Source organism: Miscanthus floridulus, chromosome 16 (assembly GCF_019320115.1).
Source record: "Miscanthus floridulus cultivar M001 chromosome 16, ASM1932011v1, whole genome shotgun sequence".
NCBI classification, from domain to species: Eukaryota; Viridiplantae; Streptophyta; class Magnoliopsida; order Poales; family Poaceae; genus Miscanthus; species Miscanthus floridulus.
The window spans coordinates 69,136,398-69,157,306 of record NC_089595.1 but is presented as its reverse complement, the minus strand read 5'-3'; the positions used below and the strand labels follow the sequence as shown (position 1 = coordinate 69,157,306).

Genomic DNA, 20,909 nt, shown 5'->3' with positions numbered 1-20,909 from the left:
ATGTGAGATATGACTTTATTATGCCTTGTTATGCATGAGTGTTTTTTATATCATATACATAGTCATATATAATTGTATAAGACAAACTATGACAAAATATCGTTGTTTGGTTGTTTTTAATGTACATCCCTGAAATAAAGTCGTAGCGTTAGCACGAGCACTATACTAGTTTGGCTACATAAATCCTCTTAATTGATCTCTTCTCGTCTTTTGTTTGGGCCTAAGGCCTTCGAATATGTATATATCCCTTTTATGAATGAAAAATAGTTAGGAGGGCTCCCCTGCCCGGCTCCCGTTCCTGTAAAAAAGAACGTATGCAGCAGCCTAAGGGGTCGTTCGGCCTGGAACGGAGCCAGAAACCAATCCAGCTGATGAATTGTTACACAAATTAGTCAATCATTCCAGCTGAGAATAGTTCCAGGGCATAGATCCTAGGCAACCGAACTAGCCCTAAGGGTTTAAGTCGTTCCAAATATTTCATCATAAGCAACATGACAGAACGTGCACTTAGCCTATGTCACCACAACCCGAGCCTCTTTTTTATATGAAGGAACCTTGATCTCCTTAAAATACTCCCAACGTTGGGCTAACAAGTCTAGTAACAAAGAATAAATAAATAATAATTCGAGATTTCAACATTGGGCAGTTAGCCAGTTACAATATGTACCCACTCTGTTTCCAGCGCTACATCATTTGGATAAAAAGGAAACAACAGAACAAAACTGCATGCGCCAAACAGAAGAGCATTTCTCTTTTCTTTCAGCTAATCTGCTGTAAACTGCCCGTGCCAAACAGTAGCCATGCATTCAGCAAAAGAGTGCCTGTAGATATTAGAGAAACCGACATCTTTATCCATGTTTCTAACCTTCGATGTTGTTCTGAGTGTTCAGACTTCAGAGCGGATACCATGGCCACTCCCAAGCAGTCAGTGTTCAGAAATCACCAGGCCAACAAAAGATAATTTGATGTACACACTTCCTAATCCCGCATATTTGCTGTGCTAGTCAAGTCACAACACTACCAGTGTCAAGCAATCATCCCAGATCCCCAGTTGATCAATCCTAATATTTCCATCCTCCGGAAAAGGAACACAGCAAACAGACAGGAAAGCTGACTGCGAGGCTGGTGCGTTAGCACTGGCACCTAAAAACCCCAGGAAGGCAGGTGCCTCTCATCTTGGTGCAAGGAGTCCTTTGCTCCACATGCAGATGCAAAAGTTGCTTCTCACCACATGACCAATCCATATGTAGTGGCTTCTTTACCAGTAATAATCGTCTGAATTACTGTACCAACGTGAACATGATGCTCTGCTTGACTGCCACTGGCGTGGATTAAAGCGTCTGTTGCTGTAGTTCTGTTCAGGTGACCTATGCATGCTCCTTGAACTAGATACTCTCCTCCTAGCATTTCTTAGATCCTCTTCAAAGTTGTACTCTTGACGCTGCAAAATCCAAACAGGACAGGGTTCAAAACAAATTTCATTTATCTAGGAAGCGATGAAAATAAAGCAAAAAGCATAAGACTGATATTGAGACTGTAATAAGTTTGAAATAATTGTCATCAATACGTGATAAGTAACAAAAGTAAAGTCTCAAATAACCATGGATGATAAATCTTTTGTAGACAGGAAAACCTAGTGATAGTGGAGCTGTAAAGCACAATTTGTGGTAACTAAGGTCATGGATTCAAGTACACAAAGGCCCTGTTTGGTTGGGCTTTTGGCTTTGGCTTTTGGTCCCAAAAGCCAAAAGCCCAACCAAAGGGGCTGCTTTTGGAGGGTGCTTTTTCAGAAGCAGCTGCTTTTCCGTAGTTCATTTTTGAAAGCTGGTTTGACCCTGCTTTTGGCTTTTGGCTTTCTGCTTTTCGAAATTGGTGGAATAAAAAGTTCTTCCATAGTTGTTTCAAGAGAGATAAAGATAAAAGGTATATTTTATACTTGTTTAACCAAACAGCTTTCAGCTTTTCTACAGCTCACAGCCCACAGCAGCTTTTCCACAGCTCACAGCCCACAGCAGCTTTTTCCCACAGCCACAGCTCAACCAAACAGGGCCAAAGTCCTTAAAATCAAAAGAACCGTTGCTCCCGCTAAGTATTCTACACTTTTTTTGCTATTGCTAGTCTATGTGCCCAGTAGCAATGAGAGATCCCGCAAGGGTCGACTGATTTATCCTTTACTCCTCTTATTTCCAGCAGAATGTTTACACAACAATTGTGACTTGATATAATGGACTTAAGTTATTTTCCCAAACTCTCAATATTCTCCAACCGTATATATAATTAATTCAACACTATGCAAATCTACTGGTACTCGGTTATCATTACCTTGCCCGGGTCAGAAAGAACATTATATGCCTCCCCAATTGTTTTGAACAGATGATCCGCATCTGCATAGACTTCCTTGACAATATCCCTCCAAAATCCATCTTCAGCATTCTCGTTCCTTACTAATAATTGAGCAGCCTGCAGGCCAAAGCATTGTTAAAAGCAAGGTTCAATGTATAGAATCAATAAATAATAATCGTCAAAAGCAGTAAGGACCTTGTCTGGGTGATGTCTCAATGCAGCTTTCCGGTATGCCTTCTTAATATCTTCTGAAGAGCAGGATGCCTCCACTCCCCTGATACAGAAAAGGATAATTAGTAATTAGGTTTATCTCCACATAGTACCAGCAAAATAGAATCTGTCTCATGTCAGGATAATTCATCAGAAGTTAAGAGTGGAATATAAATGAAATAATTTTTTTCACTGTATTATGGCCTGAAACTCCGTCTATGTTGTCTCAACATAGCAGGTCCCAAGCCCTGGTAAAGGAGGGTTGTGATAGGCGTGGCGAGCCAACGTTAAATCTAGCCATTCTAATGGAGATGAAACCCGAAAGAAAACCGTTGGGACGTAACCCTCTTAGCGACGCGCCATATCGGAACCCGGGTATGATGTTAAATGAGCAAGGGCCGGGTCGTCACCCCCGTGACGCGCCGTGTCGCGATCTGGGCGCGGTGTCAAGAGAGGAAGGATCGGGTCGTCGCATCCTTAGTGGCGCGCTACATCAGCGCCCGGGTGTAGTGAAAAATGAGCAAGGGTCTTCAAATCTAAGTCGACGGGTGCGAAAGGTAAGGAAGCTAGTCGAACCAACTAGGATCCGTTTAGGTAGTTGGAATGTAGGGTCGCTTACAGGTAAGTTAAGAGAATTAGTTGATACCACGACTAGGAGGCGTGTAAATATATTATGCGTTCAAGAAACTAAATGGAAGGGTCAAAAGGCGAAGGAGGTGGACAATACAGGTTTTAAGCTTTAGTACACAGGGACAGTTGCGAATAGAAATGGAGTAGGAGTTTTGATTGATAAGAGCCTCCAGAATAGTGTGGTGGGAGTGAGAAGGCAAGGAGATAGGATTATCTTAGTTAAGCTTGTCATTGGTGATATGGTCTTGAACGTAATTAGTGCATATGCCCCTCAAGTAGGCCTCGACGAGAGTGCTAAGAGACAGTTCTATGAAGACTTAGATGGCCTGATTAGAGCTGTACCTAGTAGTGAGAAGCTTTTTATAGGAGGAGATCTTAATGGGCATGTAGTTACTACAAGCACAGGTTTCGAGACAGTTCATGAAGGTTTTGGGTATGGTAGTAGGAATCAGGAGGGGGAGGAAGTTCTGGACTTCGCGGTAGCTTTTGACCTGATGATAGCCAACACTTTCTTTAGAAAGAGAGAATCTCATCTAGTGACCTTCAGTAGCAGACAACGCTCTAGCCAGATTGACTTTGTCCTCACAAGAAGAAAGGACAAACGAGCATGCTTGGGTTGCAAGGTGATACCAGGGGAGTGTTGTTTCTCAACATAAGCTTTTGGTGGCAGACTTTCGTTTTCAGGTGCGTGCCCATAGGGATAAACAAGCTAAGATTGAAAGAACAAAGTGGTGGAAACTGAAAGGGGAGACGTCAAAGGTATTCAGGGAAAAGGTTATCAAAGAGGACTCTTGGAAGGAAGAAGATGACATAAACAACATGTGGGAGAAGATGGCAACCAACATTCGAAAGGTGGCCTCAGAGGTGTGTGGAGTAACCAAAGGAAGTGGAGGCGAGGCTAAAGGTACTTGGTGGTGGAACGAGGAAGTCCAAAGGGCTATTAAGGAGAAGAAAGAATGCTATAGACGTTTATACCATGACAGGAGTGTGGACAACATAGAGAAGTAGAAGGTGGCAAAGAAGACTGCAAAGCGAGCTGTAAGTGTGGCAAATGGTAGAGCGTACGAGGATCTTTACCAACATTTGAGTACGAAGAAAGAAGAGAAAGACATTTATAGGATGGCTAGGGTTCGTTAGAGAAAGACAAGGGACTTCAACCAAGTTAAGTGCATTAAGGATGAAAGGGAGCATCTCTTGGTGAAGGAGGATGAGATCCGACATCGATGGCAAGAGTATTTTGACAAATTGTTCAATGGTGAGAATACGGACACAACCTTTCACTTGGATGACTCTTTTGATGACACCAATATGCGCTTTGTGCGGAGAATCCAAGAATCTGAGGATAGAGAGACGTTGACAATGTTTTCAAGTCGTCTAGTCGACTCTGGTCGCCATGGGACCAACCAGACGATTTGTCGTGATTAGTCGTCGACCAGTACGACTAGTCAAGTCTGGTCTAGGCAGTAGGCACACCTACCATCATTGGAGGAAGAGCTCATCTTCGTGAGCTAGGGAGGAGCAGAGGCGCAGAGCCAAGGAAGAGCTTCACCAAGAGGCGTGCTGGCTGGGGAAGAGAAGCAGAGAAGAGAGAAAGAGCAGAGCAGCAGCAATCGTCACGCACAGGAGAGAAGAAAGAGCAGAGCAGCAGCAGCCGTCACGCACCGCAGAGAATGAGAGATGGGAACCCTTGAGACTTGGCCTCCTGTATATATATTACAGACCCTAGTGGGCCAAATTGGTAGCCCAACTACTCACCTGGAAGCCCAGTCAGGCAAGCCCAAAGAAGGCAGTGCCCAGCCTAGTCGTGCAGCCCCCTGGTGGGACGACTAATCGTGATTAATCATCGACTAGTCGGACAACCAAGTTTCTAGTCGAGCTAATCGAGTCGAAGTCTCTAATCGAGGTCATGGTACCAACCAGACCGACTAATCGCGATTAATCGGACGACTTGAAAACATTGGGCGTTGAAAAGGATGAAAGGAGGTAAAGCGATGGGACCGGATGGTATCCCAATCAAGGTGTGGAGATGCCTCGGGGACATAGCTATAGTATGGCTAACCAAGCTGTTCAACCATATTTTTTTCATCGAACAAGATGCCTGATGAGTGGAGAAGTATATTGGTACCGATCTACAAGAATAAAGGGGATATTCAAAGTTGTACTAATTACCGGGGAATTAAGTTGATGAGCCATACTATGAAGCTATGGGAGAGAGTTATCGAGCATCGCTTGAGAGCAATAACTCGGGTCTCTATGAACTAATTTGGTTTCATGCCCGGAAGGTCAACCATAGAAGCCATTTTCTTAATAAGACAAATGATGAAGCGGTATAGGGAGAAGAAGAAGGACCTACACATGATTTTTATTGACTTGGAGAAAGCTTATGATATAATACCAATGAATGTTATGTGGTGGGCTTTGGACAAACATAAAGTCCCAACAAAGTACGTCGGGCTCATTAAGGACATGTACAACAATGTTGTGACTAGAGTTCGAACAAGTGATGGAGACACGGATGACTTCCCGACTAAGATAGGACTACATCAAGGGTCAGCTTTGAGCCCATATTTGTTTGCCTTAGTGATGGATGAGGTCACAAGGGACATACAAGGGGACATCCCTTGGTGTATGCTTTTCGCGGACGATGTAGTGCTAGTTGATGAAAGCCGGACAGAAGTGAATCAGAAACTGGAGTTATGGCGGGAAACTTTGGAGTCCAAAGGTTTTAGACTCAGTAGAACTAAAACTGAGTATATGAGATGTGACTTCGGCACTACTACTCGGGAGGAGGAAGATATTAGTTTGGAAGGTCAAGTAGTGCCTACGAAGGATACATTTCGATATTTAGGATCAGTGCTACAGAGAGATGGGGATATTGATGAAGATGTTAGCCATAGAATCAAAGCAAGGTGGATAAAGTGGCGCAAGCATCTGGTGTCCTATGTGACAAGGATAACACAGAAGCTAAAAGACAAGTTTTATAGGACGGCAATTAGACCTGCTATGTTGTATGGTGCAGAATGTTGGCCTACGAAATGACGACATGTTCAACAGGTAAGTGTCGTGGAAATACGTATGTTGCGTTGGATTTGCGGTCATACAAGAAGGGATCGAGTTCAGAACGATGATATATGTGATAGATTAGGGGTGCACCAATTGAAGAAAAGCTTGTCCAACACCGGTTGAGATGGTTTGGACATGTCCAACGGAGACCTCTAAAGGCACCGGTGCGTAGTGGAATCCTAAGCCAAGATAGTAACGTGAAGAGAGGCAGAGGAAGACCAAAGTTGACTTGGGTAGAGGCAATAAAAGGAGACTTAAAAGGATGGAATATATCCAAAGACTTAGCCTTAGATAGGAGTGCTTGGAAGACAGCTATTCACGTGCCTGAACCTTGATGGCTTATGCTGGGTTTCAACTCTAGCCTACCCCAACTTGTTTGGTACTTAAAGGCTTTGTTGTTGTTGTTGTTATTGTTGTTGTACTGTATTATGGCCTGACTATCTCACAACACAATAATTCTCTCAAACATTTCTGAGATACTAAATAAAGTTCTAAGCAACTAGTGCTTTTTTTTTAAAAACGCAGGAGAGCTGCATTTCATTGTATTATAGAGATGAAAGGGGGGGGCAACAGGATCCTCACTCATACGGGGACCAAATATGAGTGAGGCAATTACACAGCCTTATGGTTTAAACACACATGACAATATGACTCGACCTTAGCTCAAAAAGACCTAGTCTGCAAGTGCGAGACCTAACCCCTGTAATTTTCTCGCCCCCGCCATGCACCAGAGGCTGTGCTCATTCTTCAGCTCACTCCAAATCATGTTAAGCAACTAGTGCAATTACCACTGCATCTCAAAAAAATGCAATTACCAATGTTTCCCATTCACTAAGCAACTTTATTGGTAGAAAACTATTATGCTAGCACCACTCACTTGATTGCTTTAGACTTGACAAAATGGGTGATTAAAGCAATTGACAAGAGGCCAAGAGGGTTTCTGTGGAAAGGTCAGGAGCAGGCCATGGAAGAAAGTCCAATGTCCATTGCAGTATGGTGGCCTGGGCATTCATAACCTTGAGTCTTTGAGCTAGGCTCTACGAATTAGATGGTTGCGGGCATAAAAAACTGATCGTTCACGACCTTGGGTAGGATTACCTATTCAAGTGCCGCAAATTGCCAGAGCCCTTTTTGACGTAGCTGTTGATTATATTTTGAGCAGCAGAGAATCTATAAAGTTCTGGAAAGATCGTTGGCTACAAGGAAGGACCCTGGCTGAGATTGCACCCAACCTGTATAATTTGGTTCCAAAGAGGGTAGTAAAGACTAGGACAGTTGCAAAGGCCCTTGTCAATCGTGGTTGGGTTGCAGACATAAGAGGTGCTCTATCTGTTCAAGTCCTGGTTGAATATTTGCAGGTTTGGGACTTGGTGGATGGGCTGATTCTGCAGCAAGATACCCCTGATCAATTTCGCTGGAAGTTCACACAATCCGGTTCCTACTCCAGCAAGTCAGCATATGCTGCCTTTTTTTTGGGAACCATCAAATTTTTTCCCTGGCAAAGAATTTGGAAGAGTTGGACTCCTCTAAAATGCAAATTTTTCATTTGGCTAGCCATCAACAACCAGTGTTGGATAACGGACCGTCTGGCCAAACGCGGCTTACCCCACCCATCGGGTTGCCCCTTCTGTGATCAAGGAGTCAATTCAACATATCCTGGTTTCCTGTGTATTCGTTAGACAAGTCTGGAGTCTGGTCCTGAATAGGCTAGGCCTCCTGCTACTCGGACTGATGTGACTCGTTTTTCCAAATGGTGGTGCCAAGCAATCAAGGGGTTTGATAAAAAGATGAGGAAAGGGCTGAATTCTTTAATTATCTTGGTCGCTTGGGAAATTTGGAAGCATCGCACCGCTTGTGTGTTTGAAGGAGCCCTTCCAGATGTCCAATTGGTGCTTCAAGCTGTAACTAATGAGGGTGTTCTTTGGTGCATGGCAGGAGCCTCTGCTCTAAAGCAGATGCTTCTTCAGCTAAGCAGAGATAGGAGTGGTGTTTTAGTGTACTGAGGTGTGAGTGTGGGTTTGGGAGTTTCTCTCCCTTGTTGTAGTAGACACTTGCCTCTCCGAACTTTTATCTCTTCTTAATGAAATTCTCTTGCATTGTTCGAGAAAAAAAAAAGTACCACTCTTATACTGAAAAGTAAGAGTCGCAATTGCTGCAAACTCAAGATATTCTATGTTGTTATCTCAGAATATTGAATTTAAAGCACTCTACACAGTACCAAATAATGATATTTTTCTGCCAGTTTCATTACATTTATTGTGAAACCAATGTTATTGCAACACACATATGGAAGAGGGTAGTTCCTTAAAGAGCTACTAAGTAAAGTGTATTTTGTACTAGTATCCATATAATAAGCAATGCTATTTTTATTGTCTGGGTCAGTAAAATTTATAACGAAAGGTGAAAATTAAATGCACGGATAAGCAGTAACTGCTTTCATGGAATACAAACATTCAGGTTAACCAGGCACAAACTGGGGCAAGAAAATCATACTGAAGGAACAAAAAGGTAAAACCAATTTGGAAAACTTACAAGATTAAATACAAATTCAGGGGGGTATCGTTTTTTGCTTCATCCTCTATGGATGAAAGCCTCGCATGTGCTTGCTTGAGATCTTTGTGCTTGTTGAAAGCTTTTGGTGATATTCCAGACACATGGACTTTCTTTTCAAGAAGAGAGATTAGCTTCCTTACATCATTAGCAGCTTGGTCATAATCCCTTATCATCTCGTATAAGGTGGCTCGTCTTGAAATTGCCTGAAATAGGTACATCACATAAGGTCTGAAAATAGCCATGTAAGGCTTAAAAGTTAAAAGAGTTTGCATGTCTCTCGGCGTTGGGAAATGGATCCTTTCAAAATGAAATGCTTATTATATAAAATAAAGAGCTGCAGCAGTATACCTTGGGATAATTTGTATCAAGAACCATGGCAAGTGAACAATCTGCTATTGCATCAGTAACTTGACCGAGTGCTTGATACGCAGCTGCGCGATTGCAAAAACAGACAGCTGAAAATGGGCGTGATTCACTATTGCATGCCAAAGCTGCTGAATACTGTTTGACAGCATCTGAATATCTACCAGCTTGAAATGATTCATTTCCAGCAGCCTAATGATTAGAAGGTAACAACAGATAAGTGATGCTAGTTCTGTCATCCGTATAAATGAAAATCAAAAGGGGAATTTATATTTTGCTGCTGCAAAGCATTAGGGTTTGCTAAACCATGCATCATGGATTTGCGATCATGTGGTCACATGTCAGCGAAAAAGGAGATGGAAATCCTGTTATCAACTAGATGGAGTGGCAAATCTCAATTTTCAAGGTCATCTAATTTCAGGCTTATTCTGTGATTTTGTACTAAACATTAAGAATAGATGGATATTTAGCTATATGAATTTTTCTGTTTTTATTAAGCAGCGTGCACTTTCTAGCACCAGTACATCCTATGCTCAAAAGAAGAAGAGCAGCATGAAAGCTCAGCATTTTCCCATTTTTAGAGCCAAACTAAACAGTCAAGGTAACTTGGGACATTATAGTACATTTAAAGAGAACAATCATTTGGAAACTATTTCTTTCCTCGAATTTGTGGGAGAGCTGCACATCACCACATTAAAAAGAGTACACAAACACGCACATCACTGGCTCATATCATCACTAGAAACTTATGCAACATGCCCACAAAGAGATGCCATATGCTAGGGTATTTTTCAGTGTTCGCCTAAACGGCCTAAACGGCCGATTAAACGGCCACTAAACGGTAAACGGTGGTAAATTGTTTTGTTTAGGGGGTAAACGGTTGACCGTTTAAACGGTCAAAAAACGGGAAAAAACGGTCTAAACGGCCTAAACGGAACGGAGATAAACAGTATTAAACGGGCTAAACGGCTGTTTAGGCGAACACGAGGTAAATCTAGTTCAGTTTTGTATGGATAAATTTGTATACTTAAGTTTATTATATTTATAAATGTGTACACTTGATATGTTACATGCATAAATATCTATATTTGGTTCTTTTCACATGCATAAATATATATACATACCAAAATAATTGATTTTTACTCGGATAAATATGTATAAATGCTAGAATACTTGATTTTTTACATGCACATATATAATTATATGTATTTTTTAAAAAAAAGTACAAAACCGTTTAGACCGTTTAACTTCGTTTAAACACCGTGTAAACAGCCTAAACGCTAAACGAAGGGCGACCGTGTAAAGACCGTTTACCGTTTAGGAAAACATTGGTATTTTTAGATCTACCACATGCTAGTTCTTAATCTCCATGAGAAGATAAATGTTGGAACACACATGGACATCAAAAGGAGAGCAAATAATAGCATATAATTACATAAAATGGGAAGTATTAGATATGACAAAAATACATCACCAAATTTCTGCCACTGCTACTCAGTAAGAGGACCAAAGATGCAACAAGAGAGATTTTAAAGCATACCTTAAGGGAAAGTAGTTCTCTTATAGTCGCTGACAATGATGAGAATTTTTCTTGATATGTGCTCACGTCACTGTGAGTTGCACCATTCAGAAGTCATACATAACAATTCACTAGACCAGCATGAACTGCCAAAACAAAGGAAATTCAAAAAACATGACAAATTTACCTTTCTTTGACAGGTGTGACTTGCTCATGTTTCTTTAACAATTCAAGAGCCTCATCAAGCTTGCCTGAAAGGAAATAAGACTTGCAAATGAGGTAGGGCTGCCAATACCTTCCAGAGAACTGCGTCTGTTCAGAGACTCTGGAATTCTTTGGTTCTCCATTGTCTTTGAATAAAACTGAATTTCTTTCAGTCGGATTTACAGACTCCTGACATAGTTGAATCACTTCTTCATATCTTCGTAGCTGTTCAGTGCAGCGATGACATTAGTAGCAAGAAATAAATATATGACAAAAAAAGGACATTCCCTGAACATTTGTTAGTATAGATGCTCTTGTAATTCATTGAAGTATAGGCGCTCTTAATAATTCATGGAATGAACCAAAAGAGAAAGAAATACAAACCATCAGCAATGCCTCTGCTTTCATCTCCTTGAGGCTGTCTGAATGTGGACATATGTGCAATGCATTGGAGATCAATTCTAAGGCTTTTGTTGCTTCAGGAGATGTTCTTTTCTCAAGAAGTTCCTTGCACTGGGATACCCAATCGGTCACTCTCTGCAGAAGTAATAAAAGCACATGAGTGTGGTAGAATGATAAACCTCATTTGTGGAGAAAAATTGACCTTAAATGAAACAGAGACTAAGTAATAATGAAACAGAACACATATCTAAATATAACCAAGAATAGATTATATGAAGTGTTAAAGCACAAACTAATAGCAATCAGGAAACAATTTTAATTTGGGCCCATGCTCCATGGAAAACTTTGCAATCTGTACCACCCTTTTAGGAATAAAATGTCGGTGAAAATTCAAATAATGCTAGCACAAACTAAATCTGAAATATGGAACTTGAAAGTTACTTTTAAACAAGAATCTGTGTGTATTTCGTGCCTGAATCAAACCAATCCGCTTGATTGCACCAAAATATTGGTTTATACTAGATATACATACCTCCAAACCAAGAGAAATAAATCTAGGCAAGGTACAGGATAACTCCATAAGTTGTCTAGTGGAAAAAATGGGCAGCTTTGCTGAGCCCATAGATCACAGCAAAAGTTTCTAGTTCGAAAAAAAAATGTATAGAAATTGTGGGGAATCCAATTAGGATGTTTCTAAAAACATCCAGGTCAAATTGAATGCAAAGTATAATGGGAAATCAAGTGCCGCTGCACTAACATGATCACACAAACAAGTATTCGTATCATGTTTCTGAATAACTTACAACAAATCCAGGGGTCATGAATGCAACCATGCATACAAAGATAATTTGATTACGCTGAAGAATTCAATATCAGTCATGCTCCTAAGTCAGCTTTACGCATTGCACAGCATCTTAAAACAAATGAATAACAAAACCCAAATGATTTTGTTAGACACTATTGAGAATTTGTTAGACACTATTGAGAATTCAAGGCTACATGATAACATATGCCATAGTCTGTAGAATGTATTCTTGGATTTTGTGGATCGTGGAGTGAACTCCGTTGCTAAAGCGTAATGCAAAATATTTAATTTTTCCAACTGCAATGAGCATTGTGGAGCCTGTTACAGAAGTAATAGCTGCCCTTTCTAGTATGCCCGTACAAGGCAACTACAGATACAAAGATAGCAAACAGGCCTGCTACCTGACGGGTTAGCCTGGATCAAGTATAACCCCAGGTCCTAGGTGTCCTTATGGGAGTGAATTTAAACATGCATGGGTAAAAAAACACCCCTCATCGGCTGTTTTTTTTTAGTGAAAAATACAGCAGGGGAGGCCCCCACTGTGAGATTTTATTAAAAAGCAAAAGCCAGAAACTGTATAGAGGAGAAAGAACAACAAAAACAAAAACCACCCAAGAGGCTGAGGGAGCCACTGGTCAGCTAAGAACTAAGAAAATGAGTCTATACAAAGGAGGAAAACATAGCGCTTGTCTTCAGACATTCTAAGAGCTTGAAGTCTAGCCTCATCCAAAAAGGAGCATTTCCAGGAGGAGAAAGAGGGTCGTCCTCTGTCAAATATAAAGTTATTTCGCTGCTTCCATATGTGCCAGGCAGCAATGATGAAGATCTCCATAAAGAAGGGGTTTTGATATTGCTGTTTCGACTGCATCATCATTTGGAAGAAATCACTTTGAAAGTTCCAGTGCATATTCAAGTGTTGCCAGCAGGCCTGACTGAATGGACAGCTGAAAAAGAGGTGGAAAGCAGTTTCCTCAACATTCTGATTGCAGAGAATACAGTTATAGTTATTGCCCTCCAACTTGTGTTTTTTCCTTTTAAGAAGGTTCCTTGTGTTTAGCCTATCCATAATCAGGAGCCAGGAGAAGACTTTAAGTTTGTTACTGCATTTTGAGTCCCAGATCCACAGAAAGGAGCGGGGGGGCTGAACATTTCTGTAGGGGAAATTGTAGAATTTAGAAGATGTATAGCTGCTGCTTCCCCAAATATAGTGCCAAGAGTCTTTTGTATCTTGTTGAACCTGTATAGATTGAATGTAATCTTGCATTCTTTGATATTCTTGATAAGCTTGTTCGGACAGAGGAAGGTGGAATTGTGACTGGAGGTTGTTGTTTGAAAGGAACTGCAACACAGAAATCTTCTTGTTTTTGGCAAAAGAGAAAAGTCTTGGAAACTTGCTCTGCATGACATTGTCATTCCAAAGATCTGACCAGAAAAGAACAGTAGATCCATCCCCGAGTTTGCAATTAGCGATTCCTCTGAAGAGATCACAAGTTTCAGGATATCCTTCCACCAAAAAGACCCTTTATCCATAGTTGCATGAGGGATGTCACCATTGGAGTAGTGAGCATGCCAAACAAGCTTGACCCAAGGAATCTCTTTCCTGTTGTAGAATTTGTCTAGGTGTTTAAGGAGTAGAGCAGAGTTTTGGCTTCTAAGATTGATGATACCAAGCCCTCCCTTTCTTTTTGGCTTGCTGCATTTTTTCCAAGCCACCAGAGGTTTCATTTTGGCATTGCTGTCAGAGCCTCTCCAAAGACAGTGTCTTCTTGCTCTGTCAATGTATTATATAACTGAAATAGGCAGCTGAAGAGTGCACATGGCATAGGTAGGAAGAGAGGACAGGACTGAGTTCACTAGCTCTAGTCTTCCAGCATGGGAGAGAAAATTAGAAGTGGCTGTAAGTCTTCTTTCAACTTTGTTCATGATGAATCCAAAGTGCTCCACTCTCGGCTTGGTGGTGCCCATTGGCAATCCAAGGTATGTGAAGGGGAGGGATTCCAGTTTGCATCCAAAAACCCCAGCCAACTGATGAGCTTTCTCAGGAGAGAGATTTAGAGTCACCAAACAAGACTTTTTATAGTTAACCCGAAGTCCAGTTGACTGTGAGAAAGATTCCAGCAATCCTTTTAGAGTGAAAAGTTCCATTTGGGAAGCTTTCATGATAAGAATGGACACCAAGTTTTAGAGTGAAAAGTCTGCATACTGGATAATAGGATACTGAGCTGTTTCATAGGAGGGGATAGGGAGATCAAACAGTCCTTCACTGTGACCTTTGTTAATAATGCACTGAAGGAGATCAGCAGCCAAAACGAAGAGAAGGGGAGAAAGCGGATCTCCCTGTCTCACTCCACGTCTGCATTGGAAGTGTTTTCCAGGGACTCCATTAAGAAGGATGGAAGAGGTTCCTGAATCAAGAATTCGTTGGATCAGTCACACCAAGTATCATCAAAGCCTAGCTGTTTCATCTTTTGTGAAATCAAGCTTGAGAATAATGATTTCTTTCTTGGATTGTTGACACTGATGAATATACTCATAGGTCCACGCCAAGCAGTCCTAGACTGTCCTGGATTTGATGAAGCCATACTGGTTGGTATGAATGAGTGATGTGATCTTGCCTTGGAGCCTATTGGCTAGGAGATTTGTGATAATTTTGAGGACACAGTTTAGAAGTGAGATGGGCCTGAAATCATTTACTGAGACAAGGTTGTTTGTCTTGGGAATCAGAGTGATGAAGGAATTGTTTATAGATTGCAAATCCAGGGTTCCATTGAAGAAGTCAAAGCAGAGGCTGTAGAAATCTCCTTTAATTGTTTCCCAGCAACTTTTGATGAAGTATCCATTAAAACCATCTGGGCCTGGTGCTTTATCAGCAGGCATTTGTTTGACTATATTATTAATCTCCTCAATTGTGAAGGGTCTGGATAGCTGCCTTAGGTTGTTGTTGGACTGGACCAGTTGACTTAAGTTGTATAGCATGTCAGGGCTAGTGGTGCACCCCATTCTTTGTTTGTATTCCTCAAGAAGCAGAGCAGCTTTTTCATTGTGATCACACACAGATCTTCCATCTTCAGTTTCAAGGGAAGTGATGGTATTTATCCTGTATCTTTCGGTTGCAGCAGCATGAAAAAAATTTGTACTTTCATCTCCAAATTTAGTCCATCTAATAGTGTATCTTTTCTTACAATAATCTTCTTGGTGCTTAAGGAGCTTGAGGATGTGGTTCTTCAAAATCTTCCTAAAATTGAATTCTTGAAGAAAATAAGGCCTTTGTTCTTCTAGTGTATCTAGGATCTCCAGTGTAGAATTGCAGTTTTTTATCAGGCAACTGAGGTTAGAAAGACCTTTGCTCCACTTTTTCAGGGCAGCCCTTAAAAGTTTGAATTTGGCAGTGATTCTAGTAGCACTATTAGTTGCTGAGACATTGGAATTCCATACCGAATTTACCATATCAAAGAAGCCAGGATGCTCTACCCAGAAATTTTCAAACCTGAAGACATAAGCTTTGGGAATAGAAGTCCCAATTTGAATCTTGCAAGGAATGTGGTCAGAGGTGGGTCTAGCCATTGGAAGAAGCAAAGTGTTACGGAAGTCACTTGTCCAGTTGGTCCTAAGTAATACAAGTAACCGCCTAAGTCGCTTTCAGCGAGATGCACATGGCCACAGGCATGCGTCCAGAGCACTCAGAGGCACAAGGTGGCATGTCGAGGGCAGCCGGCCATCGGGGTGTTTCTCGGCCTATGCACGAGAAGCTTCTTCTTAAGTGCCCGTGGGGGCAGTCTCTCCCCCGCAGGTCAATTCTTTTTTTACGAGTACAAAGATAGTTATATTAAAATAACTTCAGGTTACAGAACCATCAGTATACCTACTTTTCCTGATTTAAACTTATCATATTAGTCTTGGCATGAGGAAACAGATATCAAACTGAGCTGCTTACAATAGAGGTGTGCAAACAAGAAAGACACAAGAATTAACAATGCAAAAAGTGTGTGTTGCCATCAATTATTATGACGTAAAAGGTTGGTCAACTGAGAACTGATCCTTTCTATGTCGAGGGGTATATAAAGTGCCATGAAAGAATCAAATCAATACATGTATTTCACCCAAACAGATCAGTACTTCCGTCAAAGTTGCATCCTGAATTCTGATGATAAGATGCAAAGGGATATCATCACTTTTGGCAAATCAAAATGTCATATTGCGAATCAATAGATAGTCAATAACCAATTGAGGAATAATTAACCTACATCACAATAGTACCTGAAGGTGTTAAAGACAAAGATAAACTAGGTCTCCTTGCATCATTACTAATAAAGAGTACACATCGATTGAGCAGACCAGTTTAAGTTTTTAGTCATTCTTTTCATAACCTAATTCAGAGTTTTCCATGCTTGATTGTGCCAAATTATAGTTCCGAGCTAATCTCGACCATCTTCTTCAGATAGCACCAAGTGTTCTGCTAACCAGTCCTTATACACCAAGGAAAGCAAAAGCTTACACATGTGGTTCTGTGGAGCATTAGTATTTTTCAAAAATAGTGAATAATCTTGGGAACTAAATAAATAGGTATGTGTTTATATCCAGGAACAGATACATACATACTATAATTTATAAATTTTAGAACATAGAAATATCAATTTAAATATGTACAAAATATGGAATGTAAAAGTTAGATATAGTGAACAGGTGCATTTAAGGTCAGCCCTAGCAAAAAAAAAAGACAAAAATACCTTGACTCTTTCCAAACCATCAGAAGCCTCAGCGAATATTTTAGGGTCAGAGCTCCCAGTGTTACTGTTCAAACAGGACATGTAACTCGTTGATGCATCTTCAAGATCGCCCAATGCAAGCTGGCAACTGCAATTAAAGACGATAAAAAAAATCAACCTAATAGACATTTAAGGATGCAATAAAACAATAAAGAAAGAGAAAAATATGTGCAACTGAAGCTGCAGAGTCAATAATCTCTGCCAAGTCCTCAAATATAACACAAGTGAAGTAAACATATTCCCAGTAGAATACATTTCTGTCCATTTCAAATATAACATGGTTATATTCAAGCTGAAATATCAAATGAAACATGTACCTACGATTTCGCAACTAAGCATATGGTTGAAAACATTGATAAGCTATCATGGCGTGTTACATATAAAAGCAGCACATTCCACCAGTGGGAACATAACAGAATGTTCTTAGACGTACTATGCTTGCAGTCACTGAACTCACCATACTTACATGTTTAAAAGAATACTAATACATATTTAACAAATAAAAGAAAAGGTTGAATTGAGGATAAAAAAGTCTTACTTGGCAGCTCTAACTTTAGCTTTAAGAAAGGTGGGGTCAATTGATGTAGCAGTCAAACAATCATGAAGCGCCTCCCGCATCATGCCATGTGACATTCTTGTAGCTGCACGGTTGCTGTAACACAGCATCAATGCACGGGAACAATGTCCAGAAACGCCATAGTGGGTAACAGAGTTTATTCCACGGGTATAATAATCCTCTGCAGTAGCAAAGTGCCCATTTGCATAGGCTTTATTTCCACTGGAACAAATGAAACAACAGGCTATGTTATAGGAAATTGTGTGTAATCACTAATCACATGAGTTAATACAAACTTATATACAAGTCATGAAAATTGAGATATTAAGATAGCATTAACAGTGTTCACACAAACCTAGTACGCCAGGTTTCACAAGTCTCCAAGGCCGCAGAAGTAGAAGAATCTCTTGATGATTGCTTTTTCACTGAGTCTTCATTTTTACTTGTTTCACCGAAAAACCGCATGCCCTTAGTATCTTGTGAAGATTTTGGCTGTTCAAAAGAGCCGATAGTAGAAGGTTTCGATGCCAGACTGCCCTTTCTTCTTAACTTCCTTCTTGTGTTATGCCTTTGTGCTGCTGCAGAGATTTGTGGAGAGGATGACACACCAAATCTAAAGTTCAGCCCACTGAAATTTGATGAGCTTGATTGAAAAGCAGCAGCCTCAACAAAATCATGGGGAGTTCTGTAGGTATTCTCATTACAGTATTGCCCAATATTAGTGAAAGAATGTTGTGATGCATTACTTCGATCTCCTTCAAAACTAGAAAAGCTGCTACCAAAATTGCTCGCAGATGCATCTAGTTTCGGTCCTCTACCTTGATCTCCAAACATGAGTAGGTCTGCATCAATAACCAAGTGCTCAGTTGCAGAAACTACATCATCTTCAGCACAACTGGTGTTCAAGTTCGAGATAACACTATCACCTATGTGAACAGGCTCATATGCCTCTGTTGACACATGTTCAGCTTCTGCAGGATACGGCGAACAATCCATTGGTGAATAGTCGCCTGCTAAATCTGATGCTTCTCCATTGGTACAGGCTTCCTTAGAAACAACCTGATGGAGCTGAGCATGTTGCTTTAGCCTAGTTGGCCTTTTATTTTTCATTTTGCCTTTATGTGCTTCCCTTTTGTCCTTGTATGCAGATTTTATACTGTCTAAACCAAATAAGGTCTCTCTGGAATACCCAGGCAAATCCTGTTTGACAGAAAAATGATCATCTGGAGCAGTTTCTGTTTCTGCATTCATTGTCCCAAAACTGAAAGCAGGAACTGCATTCTCAAAAGTAGAGGAACTACATGAATTATTCAAATTTGTAAATGGGTATGACTCCTGAACTTTGGTTTGGGGAACAGCCCCATATCCTGAAGTTGCCTCTGCTTTGCTTTGAAAACAAAATTCAGGAGTTGTGGGATCATTCGATTTACTTGCAGTCTGGGCAGAAGAAAAGCTAGAAACATTACATCCAAATACAAATACTTCTGGTGGTTTAGTAGCAGTTTCATCTTTCCTGCTATGATATGGAACTCCGCATCCTATATTTAACTTTGTCATCTTCTCTGGGAGAGCACCTGCACACTCCACTGTACCACGAGCTGAACTACAGGTATCAGTATTATCATCATTGACAAAATTGCCACCGTCATCCATGGCTATGCTTGCAGAGTGCGAAACAGAGCTTCGGGTTTCATTTCTTTCAAATAAAAAGGTCTGCGGTGGACATTTAGAATTATCACTTTCCAAGCTCTGTGACATGACTCCGTCTCCTGCATTCAAATCTGATATCTTCTCTGGAGGCAAACAGTAAGTGCCATTAGCTGAATTAGAAGTGTTGCTATTTGCTGTAGAGAAAAAATCACTGCTTGAACTAGAAGTATTGCTATTTGCAGAGAAGAATTCACTGCTCCTATCTGATGTGCTGCCGGTTTCCTTCCCAAAAACAGCGCCTGGGACTCCTCCACTTCCAAATGTAAACACTTTGGGTTGATAACCACTTTTCATCTCATTCAAGGGCATGTCACTTCCTATACTCAACCGTGTTATCTTTTCCGGAAGCACATCTACATCATCCACACCTTTAGCAACAGTGGACGAACTGGTATTGGCACCAGAGTCGACATTGTTTATATTACCCACATGACCACTTACTGCGGTACTTCGAAACATGAAAGCTTCTGTTGCTCCATTAGTACGATCGATCCCCCCACCCCTGGAAGGTGCTTGACTGCCTATATTGAACTGCATCGACTTCCCAGCCACAGCTTTTGCATCAGTGCCATGAACTGAACTAGGATCATCTGAATGTGCAACAGGGGCAGCTGTGTTCTTACAGTCAGCAAAACTCCCAGCTCCATTACCTCCAAACACAAATGCTTGTGGCACACCATTAGCACTATCCCTCTTCTCACTTTGCAAGGGTTCTCTGTGGCCTAAATTCAATTGTGTAAGCTTCTCCTGGAGCAAATTAGTTTCCTTGTTATTAGAAAACAAACCAGATATATCAACACCAAATGCCGAACTTCCATCCTTTCGATCCCTTCCCTGACCAAGACCATTGCCAGCCTCACCCGACGTCCACAGGTTCAGCTTCTCCATCTTATCAGGGAGCTTTGATGAAGCAGACAATCCCTCGTCAAACCGAGGCAGGCTCTCCCTCACGCTCCCAAACACGAAGGGCGCCTCAGTGGGTGAAGCTACCGCCACTGCTGGCTCCGAAGGCTGCTGTCTCACTGCCGAAGCAGCACCAAACACAAAGCCTCCGGTCTGTCCATCCGTACCGCCGCCGCCGCCACCAAACGGGTTCCATGTTCCGGCTGAGGCCTGCGGCGCGCGGGATTGGGAGGAGGCGGGCGCGTGGCGCCGCTTGGCCAAGCGCGGCGCGCGGCGTGAAGACGGCGTCGCTCCGGCGGAGGGCCCGGCGCCCGGTGGCGCGAGGCCAAGCCCTAGGCCCGGGTTCGCCATGGAAGCCGCGGCGGCGGCGGCGGCGGGGAGCTCGGAGCCGCTAGGGTTTTGGCGCGGCGAGGCGGGCGCTACCGCCGGTGGCATCCCCCGCGTCGGCGGAGCAGCGGCCGGCGGCGGCGCCGGGCTCTGGAAGGCTGGGAATGGCCGAATGGGGCGGGGCGCGTGTGATCGATTGATTCCACACGGGCACACGGCGGTTTGGTTGGTTGGCCGATTTCGGAATTCGTAGTTGGGTTGGGGAAATGCCTTTCGTAGTGGTAGATGCCGATTTTGAGTTCGGATACGGATGGGTCTGTCGCACGTTCAAATTTCAAAGAGTTCCGACCTGTTTCTCCCATGTAGAAGAAGTGATCCTTAAGGGTCGGCAAAATATCCAATACCTAATTTTCGAACCCAAATTATGCGAACCCAGACCCGAAGTACCCGAACCCGAATTCATCAGCCTGTTCGGTTGGCTGGTTCGTATCGTTGCTGGTTTGTGAAGAAATACTGCTGGCTGGTTTGTGTGAGAGAAAAATAATGTTTCGGCCG

At 41.9% G+C, this 20,909-nt stretch overlaps 1 protein-coding gene across 1 annotated transcript; it reads right to left on the bottom strand.

The window, feature by feature from the left end:
* Positions 1-523: 523 nt before the first annotated feature.
* Positions 524-20,613, bottom strand: LOC136511438 (uncharacterized). Its single transcript, XM_066505500.1, has 11 exons — positions 17,770-20,613; positions 17,397-17,636; positions 16,820-16,946; positions 11,270-11,422; positions 10,869-11,110; positions 10,703-10,772; positions 9,148-9,354; positions 8,779-9,002; positions 2,539-2,617; positions 2,323-2,460; positions 524-1,441 (listed from the first exon to the last, which is right to left on the bottom strand). The coding sequence occupies exons 1-11, from the start codon at positions 20,460-20,462 to the stop codon at positions 1,259-1,261; spliced, it is 4,356 nt and encodes a 1,451-aa protein (XP_066361597.1). The 5' UTR covers positions 20,463-20,613; the 3' UTR covers positions 524-1,258.
* Positions 20,614-20,909: the final 296 nt, after the last annotated feature.

Bases quoted from the DNA above. Each gene is read 5' to 3' on its own strand.
- LOC136511438 (XM_066505500.1), bottom strand. From the start codon at position 20,462: ATGCCACCGGCGGTAGCGCCCGCCTCGCCGCGCCAAAACCCTAGCGGC. The intron at 16,947-17,396 runs GTAAGACTTTTT...CTTTAATTGCAG, and splicing joins GCTAAAGTTAGAGCTGCCAA to TTGCCAGCTTGCATTGGGCG. The intron at 2,618-8,778 runs GTAAGTTTTCCA...TTTCTGTATCAG, and splicing joins CTGAATTTGTATTTAATCTT to GGGAGTGGAGGCATCCTGCT.